This window comes from Blennius ocellaris (assembly GCF_963422515.1).
Source record: "Blennius ocellaris genome assembly, chromosome: 24".
In the NCBI taxonomy this organism is placed as follows: domain Eukaryota; kingdom Metazoa; phylum Chordata; class Actinopteri; order Blenniiformes; family Blenniidae; genus Blennius; species Blennius ocellaris.
The window spans coordinates 5,329,119-5,347,215 of NC_137673.1; the positions used below are offsets into that span (position 1 = coordinate 5,329,119).

At 47.5% G+C, this 18,097-nt stretch overlaps 4 protein-coding genes across 8 annotated transcripts; 2 read left to right on the plus strand and 2 right to left on the minus strand.

Annotated features, from left to right (window-relative positions):
- Window positions 1-20: 20 nt before the first annotated feature.
- Window positions 21-3,754, minus strand: cars2 (cysteinyl-tRNA synthetase 2, mitochondrial). 3 transcript variants are annotated; one of them, XM_080519805.1, is made up of 15 exons: window positions 3,404-3,754; window positions 3,166-3,210; window positions 2,902-3,019; window positions 2,756-2,827; window positions 2,479-2,584; window positions 2,313-2,393; window positions 1,927-2,056; window positions 1,724-1,857; window positions 1,387-1,454; window positions 1,249-1,315; window positions 1,012-1,150; window positions 812-935; window positions 635-733; window positions 315-509; window positions 21-239 (listed from the first exon to the last, which is right to left on the minus strand). In XM_080519805.1, exons 1-15 carry the CDS (start codon window positions 3,613-3,615, stop codon window positions 165-167), a joined length of 1,665 nt encoding a protein of 554 aa, XP_080375931.1. In that variant the 5' UTR covers window positions 3,616-3,754; the 3' UTR covers window positions 21-164. The 3 variants fall into 3 exon arrangements, with proteins under 3 accessions (XP_080375931.1, XP_080375932.1, XP_080375930.1); XM_080519804.1 differs by having other exon boundaries at window positions 22-239; window positions 3,166-3,216; XM_080519806.1 differs by lacking the exon at window positions 3,166-3,210.
- Window positions 3,755-3,980: 226 nt separating this feature from the next.
- Window positions 3,981-9,394, plus strand: atg3 (autophagy related 3). Its single transcript, XM_080519815.1, has 12 exons — window positions 3,981-4,125; window positions 4,245-4,286; window positions 4,363-4,412; window positions 5,367-5,437; window positions 5,527-5,634; window positions 6,377-6,429; window positions 6,518-6,599; window positions 6,695-6,729; window positions 6,821-6,967; window positions 7,418-7,545; window positions 7,632-7,700; window positions 7,794-9,394. Exons 1-12 carry the CDS (start codon window positions 4,054-4,056, stop codon window positions 7,873-7,875), a joined length of 939 nt encoding a protein of 312 aa, XP_080375941.1. The 5' UTR covers window positions 3,981-4,053; the 3' UTR covers window positions 7,876-9,394.
- A 770-nt stretch (window positions 9,395-10,164) lies between these two features.
- slc19a2 (solute carrier family 19 member 2) lies at window positions 10,165-14,759 on the plus strand. 2 transcript variants are annotated; one of them, XM_080519809.1, is made up of 6 exons: window positions 10,165-10,291; window positions 11,689-12,246; window positions 12,316-12,562; window positions 12,636-12,828; window positions 13,244-13,385; window positions 13,479-14,759. In XM_080519809.1, exons 1-6 carry the CDS (start codon window positions 10,169-10,171, stop codon window positions 13,650-13,652), a joined length of 1,437 nt encoding a protein of 478 aa, XP_080375935.1. In that variant the 5' UTR covers window positions 10,165-10,168; the 3' UTR covers window positions 13,653-14,759. The 2 variants fall into 2 exon arrangements, with proteins under 2 accessions (XP_080375935.1, XP_080375934.1); XM_080519808.1 differs by having other exon boundaries at window positions 11,689-12,562.
- A 1,335-nt stretch (window positions 14,760-16,094) lies between these two features.
- arl6ip6 (ADP-ribosylation factor-like 6 interacting protein 6) lies at window positions 16,095-17,801 on the minus strand. 2 transcript variants are annotated; one of them, XM_080519819.1, is made up of 4 exons: window positions 17,411-17,801; window positions 16,722-16,775; window positions 16,501-16,648; window positions 16,095-16,328 (listed from the first exon to the last, which is right to left on the minus strand). In XM_080519819.1, the coding sequence occupies exons 1-4, from the start codon at window positions 17,637-17,639 to the stop codon at window positions 16,247-16,249; spliced, it is 513 nt and encodes a 170-aa protein (XP_080375945.1). In that variant the 5' UTR covers window positions 17,640-17,801; the 3' UTR covers window positions 16,095-16,246. The 2 variants fall into 2 exon arrangements, with proteins under 2 accessions (XP_080375945.1, XP_080375944.1); XM_080519818.1 differs by having other exon boundaries at window positions 16,095-16,340.
- Window positions 17,802-18,097: the final 296 nt, after the last annotated feature.

Consider the following 18,097-nt stretch of genomic DNA (forward strand, 5'->3'; position numbering starts at 1 on the left):
CCGATTTGAGTCATTTTCATTATAAATCTGCAGCCAAAATTTTTTTAATACAATTAGCATTTAACACATTAAATTAATATTTCATACACCTTGTTTCTGAAATCAGCATCAAGTTCCTGTCTGATCGTTTGAGTCCATTAACGTAGAATCGAGTCAGTTCAGTTTCAGCAGGACGAGTCCTCTTGAGGTCTCGTCCTCTGGTTGGATCTGATCTCCCAGGTGGACGAAGCCCCTCGGTCCTGAAAACAGAAGAAGACGACGTCAGTGAGGCGGCGGAGGCGACGCCGACCTCAGAGGAGGAGCGTCCAGCGGACCTTGATCAGCACGCCCAGCGGGGCCAGGTCGTCCCTCAGGGCGTCGCAGGCTCTCAGGAGGGGCTTCCTGTCTGGGTGGAGACCCCGTCTGCTGTCGTCCTGGCGAGCCAGCGCGAACGCTCGCACTTCGCTCCGGAAGTGCGTCAGCTGCTCCACGACGGCCTGCAGGCTGCCGGAGCTCCGGTCACAGGAGGCCTGCGGGGCGTGGAGATCAAAGCAGTTTCTCTTAACGGAGCTTTCATGGTCCTACCAGGTCTTTTGTGCCTCTGAACTCTTGTTGTTGGGGAGAAAGTGGCACCCCGGCAGCAGCCTGCACAGACCTCGGTGTGCAGCAGGCTGATCCCGAACACGTCCAACACGTCTCTGATGTAGGCCACCATCGCTCCGAACACCGCCGGTCTCCTCGCCGCCGCGTCACCCTGAACACACACAAGTTAGGAGTTTTTAGCTCATTGCCACTAAAAACAAACTCTGTGATCTGAGTGGGTGTGTGTTACCGTGGAAACGGGCTGGAGTTGGCAGTTGCCATGGTAAATCAGATTCATGATGGCGCCGACGGCCCGCGGCGTGTCGAAGTCGTCCGCCAAAGATTTGGCCACCGCCGCCTTGGTCTCAGCCAACCTGCAGAAAGACGGACGGTCGGTACGAGCGGCCCTGTGGGGGGACTCCAGACCCGGGCTGAGCACCGTGGGGGCACCTCTCCCAGAGCGGCTCCTCCTGCACAGGCTGAACCTGCAGCTGACCCTTCATGTAGGCCTCGGCGTTGTGCGTGAAGGTGGCGATGGTTTCCAGGGAGATCCGAGCCTCCGACATGCTGCTGTCGCTGTAGTCGATCGCTGTGGGGGAGCCACGGGGTCAACGGGGTCTTTACGTGATGCACATTTCTACCAACGGTGAGGACAGACGCGAGTTTCTTTCTGGAACGTTTTCCCACCTGATCGGTATTTGACCAAAAGGCAAAACATCCGGAATTCGTCAGCAGAGTAAGACTGGAGGAAGTCCTGATGGAGGAGAGGCGGAAGGTGAGAGGAGGAACGTGTCTGAGTGGGAGAGGTGGTGTGAGGGACGCCACCTTGATGGTGATGTAGTTCTTCAAGGATTTGGACATTTTCTCTGCACTGCCTTTCAGGTGCAAATGTCCTGAAAACAAAAAAAATACATTCAAATTGGTCGTGCATCTGTTTAATTTCAGCCATTAAACTGTAAATGTGACTTTATGTTTTCTAAACTGAATGTGGCTTATTTATACTCAATTTGACGCTTCAGGACAACCTGAAAACACAATAACTTCTAATTTAAAGTTTATCCCACCATTATTGTTTGGATAATGCATAAAATAGATCAGAACTGAACATTTCAAGTGTTTTCAAGCAGCTTTTCGCCTTAAAATGAACGGGTCCAGTTGGTACCTGAGTGGAGGAAGTAGTTGGCCCACTGGTCACACCGATGGAAAGCTTCGCTCTGAGCGATCTCGTTCTCATGATGAGGAAAAGCCAAGTCGATCCCCCCGGAGTGAATGTCCAGCTGCCTCCCGAACACACAGCTGAGGAAAGACGAGAACGTCCGTGACCCTTTCTTCCCACGCTACGAGAAGCCGCCGTTGAGTCCCCACCTGGCGACGGTGGAACACTCGATGTGCCAGCCGGGACGGCCTCGGCCCCACGGAGAGTCCCAGGACGGCTCCTGAGGCCTGGACCTCTTCCACAGGGCGAAGTCTCGCTGGTCTCGCTTCTCCGAGCCGCCTGAGTCCACGAGCACAAAACAAATACACAACGAGAACCTTCCACTGATTCTGGAAACGACTCCGGAGGTCAGTTGTCACTAATGATTATTTAATTAAACACTGAATCTGGGAAAAGTCTAAATCTTGATAAATTATTAGAATTATATTTCATTCTAAGAAATGTATCTTTATTCTTAATGTTACTTAAGACTAAGTTTGAACCATTTTCAATGTTTGTCTGATAAATAAAAATAGCAACGGACTGAAAGTCTTACCGACTTCTCCCTGAGCGGTCACGGCTCCCACGAAGTGTCCGTACCTGTCGCCTATCGACTGGAGGTCAAAGTACACGTCTCCTGCAGCAGGATCAGGACATACACAGCAAATAATGCCATTTTATGAACGCTGGCACAATAAGGACGTCCCCTCACACCAGCTCACCGCCTTTCGTGGCATAAGCGTGTCCATTGGAGATGATCCCCTCGATGAACGCTACGATGTGATGCACGTTCTCCGTCACTCTCAGATACGCCGCAGGAGGAGTCACCTTGAACACACCAGAAGGCCAGTATGTCAGCAGCTCCTGCACCTCAGAAAAAAACCTCCAGAGCAAGAAAAATGTCTCCAAATAAAACAAATAAATGTGTCTAAGACATGTTTTCCCTACTCGTGATGAACTTTAATGACAGATGTGTTCTCTCCCCCTGTAAAGCCTCACCTTTAAGGACAGCATGTCCCTCTTGAACTCGTCCTCATACAGTCGAGCTATCGCTGACGCCGACACGTTCTCCTGTGGGCCAGAGGAGAGAGAAGCTCTGGGTGGCTCCAGTCAACAGCACCTGCAGAGAAGAGTTCAGTTTCTACCTCCCAGCTCCTCTTGATGATCTTGTCGTCGATGTCGGTGATGACCATGGCGTGGATCACCGTGACTCCAAACAGCCGGGACAGAATCCTCTGAAGGATGTCAAACCTCACGTAGGAGCTGAGAATCAAGAGAGAATTCACAATTCTGACTTGAACCTCAATGTTTTTACTTTTTTATTCAGAATCTTTAGCGTTCATAGTTGTTAGTTTTATCACTGGATGGAAACACAGTATTCTTATTAAGTTAATAATGTGTTTACATACCATGCATGACCCAGGTGAGCGTGGTCGTACACAGTAGGTCCACAGCTGTACCTGACACACACACACACACACACACACACACACACACACACACACACACACACACACACACACACACACACACACACACACACACACACACACACACACACACACACACACACACACACACACACACACCAGTGAGGGTCAGCCTCTGGCTCAGTAACATTGCAGCGGACGCGGTCCGGTTCGGTACCAGGTCGCGACTCCGTCCCGGGACAGGATGAGCGGCTCCTTCTGTTTGGTCAGGCTGTTGAAGGTCTTCAGGCCAGTGTCGAAGCCGCTCGGTCGGGTCCATGTTTTCCCCGAGCCGCTGCAGCAGGCTGTCCGGGACGAGGAGGTCAAGCAGCCGGGGGACGGAGCGGCTCTGAAGCCGGCTCGGAGCACCCTGAGCGGCGGCCTCCACATGCTGCGGCCGCTACCTGTGTCTTCCGCACCGCTTCTGGCTTTACTTCAGCTGGACCAGTCGCAAACGTCTCATTTTAATTCATAATAAAACATAAACACAAGTATTTCACACCAGAAGTAAACATGTGTTCTTCTTCTACTGCTGTTATGACTGCTGCTACGTCTTCCTCGTGTGTCGCAGCGGTCAGTCGTCGGATAAACGAGCCACAGCGCCACCTAACGATTCACTCCGTAATCCACCTTTGCCACTTCTCGCGAGAGTGGTCGAGCGGGAGCAGTGCTCGCTCATGTGATCGGTGCCGTCTTCTCGCGAGACCTGTGCAGCGGGAGTGTCTGCTGGTCATGTGACTCTGACTCAGGCGCTATGTCCACATAACTGAGAGTGTTTTCTTCCTACAACCAGCTCTCCTCCGCGGCTCCAGAGATCTTTCCCCCGACATGCAGGACGTCATCAACACCGTGAAGGGCACCGCTCTCGGGCTGGCCGAGATTCTGACGCCGGTGTTGAAGGTAAACTTCACGTCAAACGCCTATCAACAGCAGCGACCCTGCGTCACCACGGTCCTGTCAGATTAAACACGCGCCCAACCTGTGCTCCTCTTCCTCACCTGTGCTCCTCTTCCTCACAGGAATCTAAATTCAAGGAGACCGGAGTCATCACGCCAGAGGAGGTGAGGACCTCTCCGGTCCAGGTTCACCCTCCTGGTCTGCGCCCGTGTCCACCGACATGTGTGTTTTGTGTTTCAGTTCGTGGCTGCTGGAGATCATCTGGTTCATCACTGCCCCACATGGAAATGGTGAGTGGCTCTTCGTCACAGGGTTCCTCAGGGCTCCTCGGGGTTCCTCTGAGTTCCTCGGGACTCCTCTGGGTTCCTCTGGGTTCCTCAGGGCTCCTCGGGGTTCCTCTGAGTTCCTCGGGGTTCCTCTGAGTTCCTCGGGGCTCCTCAGGGTTCCTCAGGGCTCCTCGGGGTTCCTCTGGGTTCCTCAGGGTTCCTCAGGGCTCCTCAGGGTTCAGTCCTGGAGGTGTGAGGGAAGCCGTCACACCAGTTCTGCTCCACAGGCAGGATGTTCTTGTAGAACTGTGTGAATCCTGGAGTCTGTGACGTTGCTTCCAGGACCATGTCATAGTTATTTAATTATTCTAAATATCGATGGTATTAGTTCTGACCTGCAACTGTCAAGTTAGTTGTAATGTTAGTACTGTAGGTGGTGTTTAATACTGTTTTTATTGGGAGTTTTATTCATTCTGACAGTCAAACTGGTTGTGATGTTGGAGCTCTGATTTATGTTGGTTGTTCTGGTAGGTTATGTCGCTGGTAATGTTAATTCTGTGGTTTATATTGGCAGTAATACTAGTTCTGGGGTTAGACCTGATATGATGGTAGTGTTTTTTGTAGTAATTGTAATCCTCTGATTCAGGCTGATGCTAATTCTACTACTGTGATTAGTGTTTGTTCGTCGTATTGCAGGAGATATTAGAGCTTGTTAAATACTGGTAGCAATGCTGATTTAGTTTGTTTTTCTGGATTTTTGAACAGGAAACACATTTATTATACCAACTCATACAAACCGTCAAGACCCTTAAACCTGCTGCTGTTCCTCTTCGTGTCCCAGTGCGACGTCACATCTGGGGAAATCTAAAGTTGCACCAGTGTTTTGGACACGATTTCCCTATTTTCAGAGTTTCCGTTTGTATGAAACCGTCTAGTTTATCATCTTCGTACCGAAACAAACCTCTTATTTGCTTGCAGGGCGACTGGAGAGGAAGTGAAGGTGAAGCCGTACTTACCCCCCGACAAGCAGTTCCTCCTGACGCGCAACGGTGAGGCGAGCGAGTCTCAGTCGAGCCGATGTGTGTTTGTGTACATTTTTGTGTCAATCGGTGTGTTTTTTATTTTTATTTTTTTGCAGTTCCCTGCTACAAGCGCTGTAAACAGATGGAGTACTCCGACGAGCTGGAGGCCATCATAGAGGAGGACGACGGAGACGGGGGCTGGGTGGACACCTACCACAACTCAGGTGGGCCGCCGCCGCTCCACATCCGCCCGGCAACACCTTTCTTTTATTTTAACAAAAACATTTAAAAATGTCATAGAAGAATATATTACTCTAGAATAAACACCAGGAATATTAACAGTATGATCAATTGTAGTAATAATAATAACTAAATAGTAATAGTAGTATTATAATAATAGTATATAAAATACTAATGGGAATATAAGTGTAATTGTTGGTGTTGCATAAATTGTATGTATACAATATATTGTATATACTTGTATACATGAAATATGTTATTATATTTTTCACTTTATATATGAAGCTTAGTTCTCACTTCAGCTTGTATTTCGATTTGTTTATTAGGATTTAGGTGAAATAAGTGTTGAACCTCAGCCTAAACCCTTTCGTTTTGGAAGAAACATTGATCTTGCTTATTTTATTTTGTTGAGCCCTGACTGAAGAAATAAAAGAAATAGTTGGAATAAAGTGAAAATGCAAGGGATTTATTAAAAGTAAAGATGTTGGGGAATACTATAAAGTATTAAAATGTGAGAAATAAGGTCTTAATATAAGTTTAGTAAACATTAATTTTTTTGAGGTGATTATTTATGAGAATAAATTAAAAAAAAGAAAACTCGGGATAAATTATATCTTATCACCATTTAAGGGAATTGAAAACAAACGCGATTTTTCTGAATCCCACCATTGTGCCTAAACCTTCAAAGTTTAGCAAATAAACGTGTGTGTGTGTGTGTGTGTGTAGGTGTGTCGGGGGTCACAGATGCCGTGCGGGAAATTTCACTGGACAACAACAAGGTCAGCGTCTCATTTCTTCTCATGTCGTGTCGATTGTGGACACGAAACCCCCGAAACCCCCTGGTTGACGTCGTCTCGTATTGTTCAGGACAAGAACATGAATGCGATGTCTGCGGCGTGCTGTGGCGACGACGAAGACGACGACGAAGGAGAAGCGGCCGACATGGAAGGTATGGCGCCGCCCCGACACAGTCGGCCGATTGTCCTCCGGCTTGTCTCGTCCTCCGGCTTGTCTCGTCCCTCACAAACGTCTCGGTGTTTTCAGAGTACGAGGAGAGCGGCCTGCTGGAAACAGACGAGGTGTGTTCTCTGTGGTGTCGTCTTAATACCCCCACCCACCCACCCACCCGCCCGCCGTTCGTCCTGTCACCTGACCCGTCCTTGTCTCCAGGCAACCCTGGACACCAGCAAAATAGTGGAACCCAAAGTGGAGCCGGGGAGCGAGGACGCCATCCTGCAGACGAGAACATACGACCTGTACATCACATATGACAAATACTACCAGACGCCCCGACTCTGGTTGTTTGGATATGACGAGGTTTGTATCTCGCCGCTCTTTGTCTTCCCAACAGGATGAAACTGAACCGTAGCCTCTGATTCCTCTGCAGGAATGATAAGCAGCCACTTTTTTCCCAACGCGACGCGGCTGATTTATGGATTTTCACGGGTTAATGGGCTTCGTGTCGCCAGATTCTACTTCCTCATGTAGATACCTGCTGTTTTTAGCCTCTGCTTCTCCAGAACTGGTCTTAAAAGTGACATTTGTGCTCAATGATGCGTTCAGGCTGAGGAATCTTCCTTCTCAGAATCGGCAAATAACCCATAAAATACTTTACCAACAGAGATAAAATGCTTGGCGGTTATACTTCTTATGTAAAATACGGTATGTTTTGCTCTTCGCCCTCGGTAAACAAGTTCAAACCTAATTATTTAATTGAAGCCAGGACCTGAAAGCTCAAAGACTCGACCTCCCTGCTCTGCCTCTCAGGACCGACAGCCGCTGACCGTGGATCAGATGTACGAGGACATCAGCCAGGACCACGTGAAGAAGACGGTCACCATCGAGAACCACCCCCACCTGCCCCCGCCCGCCATGTGCTCCGTCCACCCCTGCAGGTGAGACGCAAACCCGCAGACTTTATCCCGTGGAGTCGATCCCGGGTGCCGCCGGCTCCACCAACATGGCGGCTCTTTGCTTTCAGACACGCGGAAGTGATGAAGAAGATCATCGAGACGGTGGCCGAAGGCGGCGGGGAGCTGGGAGTGCACATGTATCCTCTGACGTTTCAGTGTTCGGAAAGGAAATGTGCTTCTGCTTGTTTCGTCAACTCCTTCTCGGTTTCTCCCCTAACCGCCGCTCTCAGGTATCTTCTGATCTTCCTCAAGTTCGTGCAGGCCGTCATCCCCACAATAGAATACGATTACACGAGACACTTTACCATGTAGCTCCGCCGGCGTCTCGTCTGCCTCTTGCTTGTACTTCCCGTTCGCCGGACAGATCCCAGATCAGATCTGCTCCGCCGCTCTGCTCTCAGTACAGCTGCTCTGTGTTCCTGTGTGGGCCAGGCCGGGGGCTAATGTCAAGGTATGTGACAAAACTGGGTGAAAGGAACATTTGGTGCAAGCGTATGTATTTTCTTCTCTTTTTTTTTTCTCGTGTGTGTGTGTGTGTGTGTGTGTGTTCACAGCAGAGACGGTTTGAATTATTTCACTTTCATCATATTTCCGGGCTGAATTGTGACTTCATGTGTCGCTTTTCACAAAGTTGCCCGTCGAAACTGGAGGCCGAGCTTTTAGTTCGGCAACGTCTTGTTGAAAATTGACAAACGGAGACGTGACCGGCTTTCCCACATCTGGAGCAGCAGCCTGATGTGTTTCATGTCGGGACCAGGTGTGACGTTTGTTCCCGGTCCATCATCCTGTGTCCTTGTCTCCGTCACACCCTCCTGTCCCGTCGTCGCTCTAATCATGTTTCTCTCCAGTACATCTTGTTCCAGGAAGGTCTGCCGCTGAAAAAAGTATTTGTACCTGGATGTTTTCACTGGTCTTAGAGATTATACCATCCGATGAATGTAACCGTCGACGTGTGGAACAACGTCTCTCTGTACTTTTTTTCAGTTTAAAACCAAATCTCTGACCTTCCCTCTGAAAAACGAGCTGCTTCTCAGAGTCGCACCGAGCGTTTTCATCCTCTTACTTATTGACTCGAATGTTTGAAGTGCAGCCAAAGAAAAAAGATGAAATGTCAAGAAATAATGATGAAAAACAAAGGAAAATGAAAATAATGAAGACTTTCGGTCCAACAAAGTCAATAAATACTTTTATTCCTGATAATTCAGAAAGATTCACTTTCACTCTCTGGATTTTGTTCTAATTCTTCCACTGTTTCTCCTCAGAGTTTCAAAGTTGTGTCTTTTTTTAATTCTCAGCTGTATTCTCGTTTCTCAACTTGTGAACATTCTTCACTACTCGGATTACATTTTCAACATTCTTCAGTGTTGTAATGAAAACAAACTGATGCCCTTTTCCACAAGTTATTCTTGATGTTTCAGCTTTATTCTTTTTTTTTTATTTTTCAAATTTCACATTTCTATTACAATGTTGATGTTGGCCTGATGGGCTGCTCTACCAAATCAGCCACTTTGTCTTAAAGGTACATGATGTGAATGTGAATCTATCCATCCATCATCCAGCCGCTGTATTTACCAGTTTGTGTCGGAACCTTGAGATTTATTCCCACGTGTGACGTATTTCCTGCCTGCTTTATCTTCTTATACACACATTCTCGGTGTTCTTTACTGGTGAAAACACAATTTAATCTCCAGTGGCTCCACAGTTCTCGTTAATGAGCCGTGTGCAGCCAGCCATCGCTTCTCCGTGCTGTCGGTGGGTTAAACTCTCCACTCTGTTGGTCCGGTCTCCTCGTGTAACTCTGCTTGGTGGGAAATGTGATGTACGTTTATCAATAAAGACTTTCTCAAATCCTAACAAGCCGGACTGCTGCGTGACTTTTTTGTTTGTGGGAAGAGAAATAATTTCTAATTATCCATGTCTGTACAACCCTTACCTTCTCCAACAACACATTCATCACCATGGAAACCAATGGACTGTCCCTCATCTGCTTTTTTGGGAACATTTGTATTGTATTTCCTTTTGTGTGACTTGTCCCTATGGAAACAGCTCAGCTCCCTGGTTTCTGAGAGGCTGCAAGTCTCTCTGGGAGGTGTATTCGTTGTAATTAGAAGAAAAAATTCTAAGGAAAATCGGTGTTTGGATGAAGGACATTTTTTGGCAGTTTATTTGGAAACGGTTAGTTGTTAATGTCCCAATAGATTGGTCCTTGGTTGAATTTCATGTGTTTTAGGTGAGTAGTTTGGTAAAATGCATACAAACCAACTTTGTTTGTCAGAGAAAATAAAGTCGAGTCGTTTAAGCCTTTCAAGTTTATTATAAAATATTTTGTCTTTATTATAATTCTACGAACACTTGTCCTTCTAATAAAGTCCATGATTCTACGTGTATATGGCTCCCTGGGTGCAGTACCACCGTCTGTCCAGTAGGAGGTCCAGTGTGCTGGAGCGACGTTCGGCTACAGTACCACTCTCTTGCCGGTAGAGGTCGCTGTTCTCAGGGGCAGGGCCGAGTGACGGTGGGCGTGTATCAGCCGGAGCCACCGGAGTGGTCGTGAGTCCGCAGCGTGTGTAATTGTTTCCTATGGAGGTCACACACCGCGTCCATCATGTCCAGGCTGTACCCCACCGTCCTGCTCTGCGCCTACGGCTTCTTCTCGAACCTGCGGCCGCTGGAGCCGTTCCTCACCGCCTTCCTGCTGGGCCACGACAAGAACCTGACTGAGACGGAGGTCGGTAACTGGTTAGCTCCGCGGCTAACGGCTAACAACAGCCGCCGACGACAGCTTGCGTCACACCGCGCGACTTTGGGTCGTTACAGCTGCTTTAGCCGCTCTTTCCTTCACAATTCTAAACTAACTAACTTAATTGAAGACCAAAGTCAATATAAAGAATGTTTATGAAAGTGACAAGTATTTTTTTTTCCCAACAGGTGTTACGATGAGTTTTGCTCTATGATAATCTACATCCAACCGTATTGAATTGTTCAGTTCACTCCATCGCCTGTTAATTATTCCTTTATTATGACATATTTTAATCCGAGGGTTTGGAAAACTGTCAAAGTTGCTGTCAGATTAATGTCAAAGTGTGTGTTGTGGTGTAAAATGTCGAGGGACAGTTTTTGGCAGGTACACACCGTCGCAGGTTTTACCTGATTCACCTGCCAGAAAATGCACCACAATTGTTTCCTTGTCGAAAAACAAATCAGACAGAAACTTTATCTCAAGGTCAGCAAAGGCTCCTAAAGTCAAACACGTCAGGTTAGTTGAAATATTCTCATGTAACTGGTATCTTGTTCACTTTCTGTTGTATTTAAGGTGATAAAATGGTCCATTGATTAATTCTTTAGATTTTTCAGGGTGTCCAGTTCTGAATAGGATTATTAAATGTCCCTTATTAAAAAGTCAAATCTGAATTAATATAAAATGCTCCATTCAACAACATAGCCTCATTAATCCTGCTACTGCACAGCTGTATTTTTCTTCAGCAGATTACGCCCTTTATTATAATGTTATATAATGTTGATTCACATCTTGAAACTTTTATAAAAACAGTACGTTCCGTGTCTTGCTGTCAAGATTATTCCCTCGTGGGAACACAGTCGGATCCTTTGAGGATTTCTGATTAATCCCTGAATAATGACCTCCGTCACGTCATGAGCTGCTCCTGAACACAGCGTGCCGCATAATTCAGAAGTGGGTGGAAAAATGACGCATGTTTTTTTAAAGTTGAGAATCTGTTGTTTTGTTTGTCCGTCACATAAAGTCCCAGTAAGACACATTTCCGTTTATGGCTCTAATGTGCCAAGATGTGGAAAAAGTTGAAGGGGTGTTGGACACTTTCACAAGTTGCCGTTTTGCTTTGGCTCCAAGGAGCAGAGTCAGACTCAACAACTGCAGATAAGATGTACCAAAAGAAAAAGCCACAACTCACCCACCATTTCACAATCATTGACAGTATTTACTTGTATAATGTACGTCTCATTAGTGCACCTGCTTTCAAGGCTGCAGCGCTGATCTCCTGTCGAAGAGCGTCGTTGCGGATTGTGATTAAAAAAAAAAAAGGTTTCATGTCCCTGACGTGTGACTCCTGCGTCGTCTTCAGTGTTTGTTGTGTCTGTTTCCCGCAGGTCGTCAATGAGATCTATCCGATATGGACGTACTCCTACCTGCTGCTGCTGTTCCCCGTCTTCCTGGCGACGGACTACCTCTGCTACAAGCCCGTGTTGGTGCTGCAGGCCACCAGCTTGGTGGTGACCTACGCCATGCTGTGGAGGGCACAGGGCACGCTGGCCATGCAGTTCCTGGAGTTCTTCTTCGGGCTCGCCACGGCGGCAGACGTGGCCTACTACTCCTACATCTACAGCGTGGTGGAGCCGGCTCAGTACCAGAGGATGACGGGATTCTGTCGCAGCGCCACGCTGTTCGGCTCGGCCGCCGGGTGTCTGACCGGCCAGCTCCTGCTGTCTGTGGCCAAAGCCAAGCTGCTCCACCTCGTCTACGTCACGCTGGCCTCGGCGGCCGTGGCCTTCGTCGCCCCCTGGTTCCTCCCCGGGCCCAAGAGGAGTCTGTTCTTTCACAGGAGTCCGGGCGTGGCGGAAGACGAGCAGCAAGGCGGCGGCAAACCCTCCTTGGAGAAGCCGGAGGACGTGGAGGTCAGAGCTCCCCTCAACGCCAAAACCTCAGCGGTGAGTGAAGCTGCTCCATCTGGCGGCAAGATAAAACAAGCGTCTCCATCAGCGGGTGTCTCTCTGCAGGTCTCCGGGCCGCCGGAGGCCGGGACTCAGGACGTGGGCCTGGTCCGCGTGCTGAAGATCTTGTTTGAGGATTTCGTGCAGTGCTACAGGTGCCGGCCTCTCCTGGCATGGTCGCTGTGGTGGGCTCTGGCCACGTGCGGATACTTCCAGATCGTCAACTACGCCCAGCCGCTGTGGGAGACGGTCCGTCCGTCCCAGGACTATGACATCTACAACGGCTACGTGGAGACGCTCTCCACGCTGTTCGGTGAGGCCGAAGCCGTCCGCGTTGGTCGACACTGTGGTGTGGCGGAGCTGTGAGTGACGTGTTGTGTCTGCAGGGGCGCTGGCCGCCCTGCTGGCGGGCTGCCTGCCCACGTCCTGGTCGCTGTGGGGCGAGCTGCTGCTGTGTGTGCTCTCCCTGCTGATGGCCGTGTGCGTGTTCGTCATGGACCTGCTGGGGAACATCTGGGTGTGCTACGCCTCCTACGTCCTCTTCAGGACCACCTACATGCTGCTCATCACCGTGGCCACGTGAGTCCAACCAGATGGCGGTTCAAGGTCTTCCTCATTGTTGGGATAAGAGTCTTACTCTGAATGACAGTTGACATCAGCAGCAGAGGTAAAGTTCCTGGTTAGATGACTTGATGGGGAAAGTTGAGTCACCGGTTCGCTGGAGGTTTGAGAAAGAAGGAAGAGAGCAACCCGGAGCGTTGTGTAACGCCGCATTGCAGAAAGCAGCAGCAGTTAATCTGACGTGAGGATCTCAGTGTGGGAACGTTTCAGAACAGGAGGTGAACTTGAGCCTGAATCAACACAGGTGTGAAAGTTGTTGCCATATTTTGAGTTAATCTCTGGTTTCTAAGTTCTGATGAGCTGGCTGAGGTCAGTTGTAACCTCCAGAGGAGATGTTGGTGTGACGTGCCGCTGTGCCGCTGTCTCTGCTCAGGTATCAGATCGCGGCGAGCCTCAGCATGCAGCGCTACGCCCTGGTGTTCGGGGTCAACACCTTCGTTGCCCTGCTGCTGCAGTCGCTGCTCACGCTGGTCGTGGTGGACTCCGCCGGCCTCGGCCTCAACGTCTTCACCCAGGTGAGGACTCTCAATCCACCTCCACCCTAAGCCCCGCCCACTCTTCCCTCCGTAACCGAGCTGCGTGACCTGATGTGCCGCCTGTCTCCTCAGTTCCTCGTCTACGGCGTCTACTTCGCCGTCATCGCCGGGATCTTCCTCCTGGCGTGGGCCTACAAGCTGGCCTCCAGGAGGCGGTCCAAGCAGGAGGTGCTGATGAACGGAGGAACTCCCCCTGAGGCGGCATCTCCTCCTGCGCCGGCCTCTCCTCCCCTTCTTTCCATCTGATCACACGTCTCCCGATCCTCCAGGTCAGGGTCGGTACACCTCACCGCCATCAGAGCCCAGCCAGTGTGTCTGGAGCCGCGCCGTTAGATTCACTCCTCAGACTCACATCCACACGAAAACTAGTTTAATTAAGCACATTTTCTATAGACGACATCGTTAACAGTTTATATTCATTTCCAAAAGAATGGTCATGTAAAGGCCTGTTTCACCAGATTGTCTGGACCAATGGTCCTTTGATTCTTATTTAAAAAGTTGAGTGACTTAGAAGCCACATACAGTATAACCTATAACGGTACGTACCATCGGTGACCACTAGATGTCACCACAGATTGGGAAAAGACTGAAAGAGCAGCCAGCTGAGTCTTGTTCATTTATCTGAAGTGTGGGAATGAATGTCAGTTTCTATGGAAACGGCCCATAAGGGTTCATGTACACATGATGTGTAGTTCCAGTTACCAGTCAGCAGAGAGGCGGTAAAGGACGTCTCTTATTCAAACGCTACTTAACCTCACCAAGTAGCAGCCGTTGAGCTTTAGCGAGGGCCAAACGACTAAACGCTTTCCTTTATGGGATTACTGATTCCACAAGAGGCCAAATGATACGACATCCTGAGCTTTTTGGGGATTTTTGACCTTCGTGGGTCTTGATTGTTCTGCTGGAGCCGCACGGTGTCGTTTTGAAGACACTGGAACCTTCCAGAAGGTCTGAAGACGTGTGAAGCTGAGAAAATACACCGTTTGAGATTGTCGACAGAAATGACACTAACACTCGACGTTGTCTTGAGAACGGCTCAGTTTCTAGCTGCAGATGAGTGAAAGTCGGAGGCTCCCTGTCGTGTAATCCCACTTTGTACCACCGGGGGGGGGTGCAATGAGTCGCTTTGCCTTAAAATCAACCACACCGCACACTTTTATAGGGTGTGTGTCTGTTCCAGCCCAGTTTGATCTGAGGTGGGCGAGATTGTTGACATGAGACATGATGATCTCGAAACAACTCCGAATGTGTCTTTGTGCTTGTTTGTGTTTTTTCCCCACTGAGTTCGGTCGTCCGCCGGCCGGATTTGACCCTGATGTTGGCCGGTTTCGGGGGGTTTGACACCCCCGTTCCTCGTGCTCAACACTGCCCCCCCCCCCCCCCCCCCCCCCCCCCCGACACACAAGGTGGTATTACAAGACTGTGCCTCACTTTCATATCAATTGAACATTACTGTTAAAACTTGACTTGCTCACATTACCTGTTCCAAGCATGAAGACTGACTGATGAGTGGGACGGTTTGGAGAAAAGTGCCTGAAAAAATCAAATATCTCTCGCTGCTGTCGTCGTTTTTGTTCATTTTTTCTTTCCTCAATGTAAACGACGCCCAAAAGAAGCCAAAAACAATCACAGCTCATTCGCTTCTGACTTGTGGACCGTAAAGTATGTTGGACACTTGAAGTTTATCCAGAGTTCTGCTGAAGCAGCACGGATTTTCATAGTTTTACATTTGGAGCTTTCGTGGGTATTTAGGGCAGCTTGATGGTGCAAAGGGGCAAATTTGTTTTTGCTGTGGGATTTGTTAAATATGTGGCGCCACATGGGTGATAAACCGGGACTTCTGGGTTGTTGTTTTTGTTTTTTTATTTGCTCGGCTTTTAAAAGAAAATCTATGAAAAAGGTTATTTTTACAAACCAAATATGATTGTTTAGAAGAAAACTTTAATCTGGAATCACCAAAAAATGTTTTTGTGAATTAAAACAAAGAGTAACACTGGAAGCACTTCGACTGTGGCTCAGCTGCTAAAGATTGAAAATAGTGAAGATTTCAGTTAAAAGTTCTGCAGTGTTTTGTAAAAAAAAAAGAATGTAAATGAAAGTGAAAAAATAACTTGTGAGGTGGTTTCCTCTTTCCTCCACTGTGATCTATATCGAGACTCGCTGCCTAGATTTTTAACAAATGAACAAATAACAGTTGAATTATGCCGCTTTACATTGAAACTTGGATTCTGCTGTCAAAGCGGCGTCGAGAGGTTTGGTTACACTATGTTTTAATCTCCTTTTTCCAAATGTTGCGTTCTGATTTTGCCTGTCGTTTTGATTTCATTTCAACTGTTTTGCACCATTTTGTTCATAAATGTAGTTTACCTCTAAGTCACAACGCACACCGTTAATAGTACTTACAAAGTCTTTTCTTGGTATCTATGCAATAACAAAGAAATTAACTTGTTGCTGTCATGCTGTGTATTTTCTGTTTTTTGTTTTTTTAAGGATAACTTGAATAAATTATAGAAGGAAACATTCTGGTGTTTGACATTTTTAAAAAAGTTTTAACTTTAACTTATTTAATTATGAAAATATGACATTTAAAAAAAAATACATAAAGGTGTCAAGACTCAAGTCAAAATTGTTTTTAAAAACTTCAACTATGAACAAAACTCATCCGTAATAATCAAATTCACACTTAAATCACGTTTATTTTTAGAATCACTAGAGCAAAGACGTATTCACACTTCTAATTCCCACAAACGTGAAACGGGAAGTTGTGCAGCTCGACGCTGCGGCGCGGCTCGTTAAGCTTTTCTTTTACGTTGAAACTGAAGTGCCAGACGATTCCATCCTCAGGAGAGACTCCAGACGACGGTCAGCGCGGCCATGACGCCGTTCAGAAGAGCCACGCCGTAGCTGATGTAGTGTTCGTGTCTGGAAACGTCTCTGGAGCCAAAAGCAGACAGACTCTGAACCATATTTAGCAATATTTTATGCTGATTGCGATAACAGAAGTTAATAACGGTAACTTATGCTTACAGTGAAGCTGGTAACAAAAGGGATTGATGATGACATTAATAGCATTTTAAAACCACGGTAAAGTCACCTGCAGTGTGTGGTGCCGGGCGCGGTGGGGTTGGGCGTGGTGGGGGACCCTCCGTCAGGCTGGTACGAGTCCAGGTATGTGAGGATGCAGGACAGGCTGCAGCAGATGCATCCCGCGAATGCCGACAGCACGAAGATGCTCCAGAAACCTGCAGAACAACGTCCGTTTCAAACACTGGCATTCCCCAGCGACAGCAATGCATTGTGGGATTTTTAACTCGCCCAGCATCCTCTCCTCCGTGCCGTCGTCTCGCCTCACCCGGTCGGCTCGCAACTCTGAAACGCAGTTACAAAATCTGCTTAATTATTTGATTTTGTTCATAAATAATTAACATTTTATTGAATCCATGTTTGTTTTTAAATTGTTTAAAAAAATACTTGATTTGATTTAAGATGAGATTAGACAATTACAGTGTTACAGCAGGATAGGACAATAAAAACAAAAATGACACAGTACACAATAAAATTGAATGTAGAATTGTTAAAAGCTGATTTAACAGTATCAAGCTATTTTAGAAGCAAGAATAAATCTAGATGTTATGACCATTTCATACCTTTTTTGTTCATTGTTGAAAGGTTTGTTCATTCCTAATAGCTGTAAAGATGTTTCTTACTATATTCTTAAACTATTAGGACCTAAAATGCTCAGAAAACAAAACTGATTTAAAAGTTTGAATGTTGACTTTTATTGACAAAACTGACTGATTTTAGTGTATCTCAGTGGAACATTACAAATCGTTTCCCTGCTGTTTTATCAGAAATGACAAAGAAAATGACAACAATCACTAATATTCTACAAAATGAAGCCCTGATGTTGCTGAAAGTCTGAATAGTTTGACTCCACGTCAAGCAGCAGGTTGTCGGTGAAAGTAAAAGATTCTGAGCAGATGTGGACTAAAGAGTTAAATCACCTTTCAGGATGGGGTAGAAAAGTGCGCAAAAGCCCCCCACGGCGGCCACCGCCGCGGCGGAGCCCAGCGCGGACAGCAGCGCCGAGGTCCAGGCTCCCCGGCCGGGCCGCTCTTCCGGGCCGACCCCGGGGCTCCGCTGCTCCGCCGCCGCTCCGTCGCGCTCCGTCCCCCGGGTCGAGGAGCCGCAGCTCTCCCGTAACACCTCCGTGTGCGTCGCTCGGCTCGCCATCCTCAGACCCCGCTGGTCCACATAACACGGGACACCGTGCGGACTTGCAAGGTTGCAAATAAATACAAATAAATAAATACTTTGCGCGTGTTCAGTTCTCCATGATTAAATGTTAAATACACAGTGAACGCCGACTTCCACACTTCGCCTTCACACCGCCTCACAGCAGTTTGTCCCTCCGGAGGATCCGTCCGTCAATATTTACGACGACCCACCGAAACTTTTCTATCATAGACATATACAGGTAGAGACAATCCAATAGTACAGTAAAATCGCCGACATAAGTAGAGTCAAAGTAATACAGTAAAATCATAGACATACAAGTTATATCTCTAGACTTATTTGTATAAGTCTATGATTTTACTGTATGTCTATTTATTTGAACTTTACAAGTCACTGTGTCTCGTGAGTCATAAAACTACAGTAAAATCATTGAAATTTACAAGTAGAACCACAAA

Bases quoted from the DNA above. Each gene is read 5' to 3' on its own strand.
- slc19a2 (XM_080519808.1), top strand. From the start codon at position 10,169: ATGTCCAGGCTGTACCCCACCGTCCTGCTCTGCGCCTACGGCTTCTTC. The intron at 12,563-12,635 runs GTGAGGCCGAAG...TTGTGTCTGCAG, and splicing joins GACGCTCTCCACGCTGTTCG to GGGCGCTGGCCGCCCTGCTG. The intron at 13,386-13,478 runs GTGAGGACTCTC...CTGTCTCCTCAG, and splicing joins GCCTCAACGTCTTCACCCAG to TTCCTCGTCTACGGCGTCTA.
- atg3 (XM_080519815.1), top strand. From the start codon at position 4,054: ATGCAGGACGTCATCAACACCGTGAAGGGCACCGCTCTCGGGCTGGCC. The intron at 4,287-4,362 runs GTGAGGACCTCT...TTTGTGTTTCAG, and splicing joins GAGTCATCACGCCAGAGGAG to TTCGTGGCTGCTGGAGATCA. The intron at 5,635-6,376 runs GTGGGCCGCCGC...GTGTGTGTGTAG, and splicing joins GGACACCTACCACAACTCAG to GTGTGTCGGGGGTCACAGAT.
- cars2 (XM_080519804.1), bottom strand. From the start codon at position 3,615: ATGTGGAGGCCGCCGCTCAGGGTGCTCCGAGCCGGCTTCAGAGCCGCT. The intron at 2,057-2,312 runs GTAAGACTTTCA...TCGTGGACTCAG, and splicing joins GACCGCTCAGGGAGAAGTCG to GCGGCTCGGAGAAGCGAGAC. The intron at 1,316-1,386 runs GTGGCGTCCCTC...CTCCTCCATCAG, and splicing joins AGAACTACATCACCATCAAG to GACTTCCTCCAGTCTTACTC.
- arl6ip6 (XM_080519818.1), bottom strand. From the start codon at position 17,639: ATGGCGAGCCGAGCGACGCACACGGAGGTGTTACGGGAGAGCTGCGGC. The intron at 16,776-17,410 runs GTGATTTAACTC...ACTGCGTTTCAG, and splicing joins TTTCTACCCCATCCTGAAAG to AGTTGCGAGCCGACCGGGTG. The intron at 16,649-16,721 runs GCGAGTTAAAAA...GTTGTTCTGCAG, and splicing joins CACGGAGGAGAGGATGCTGG to GTTTCTGGAGCATCTTCGTG.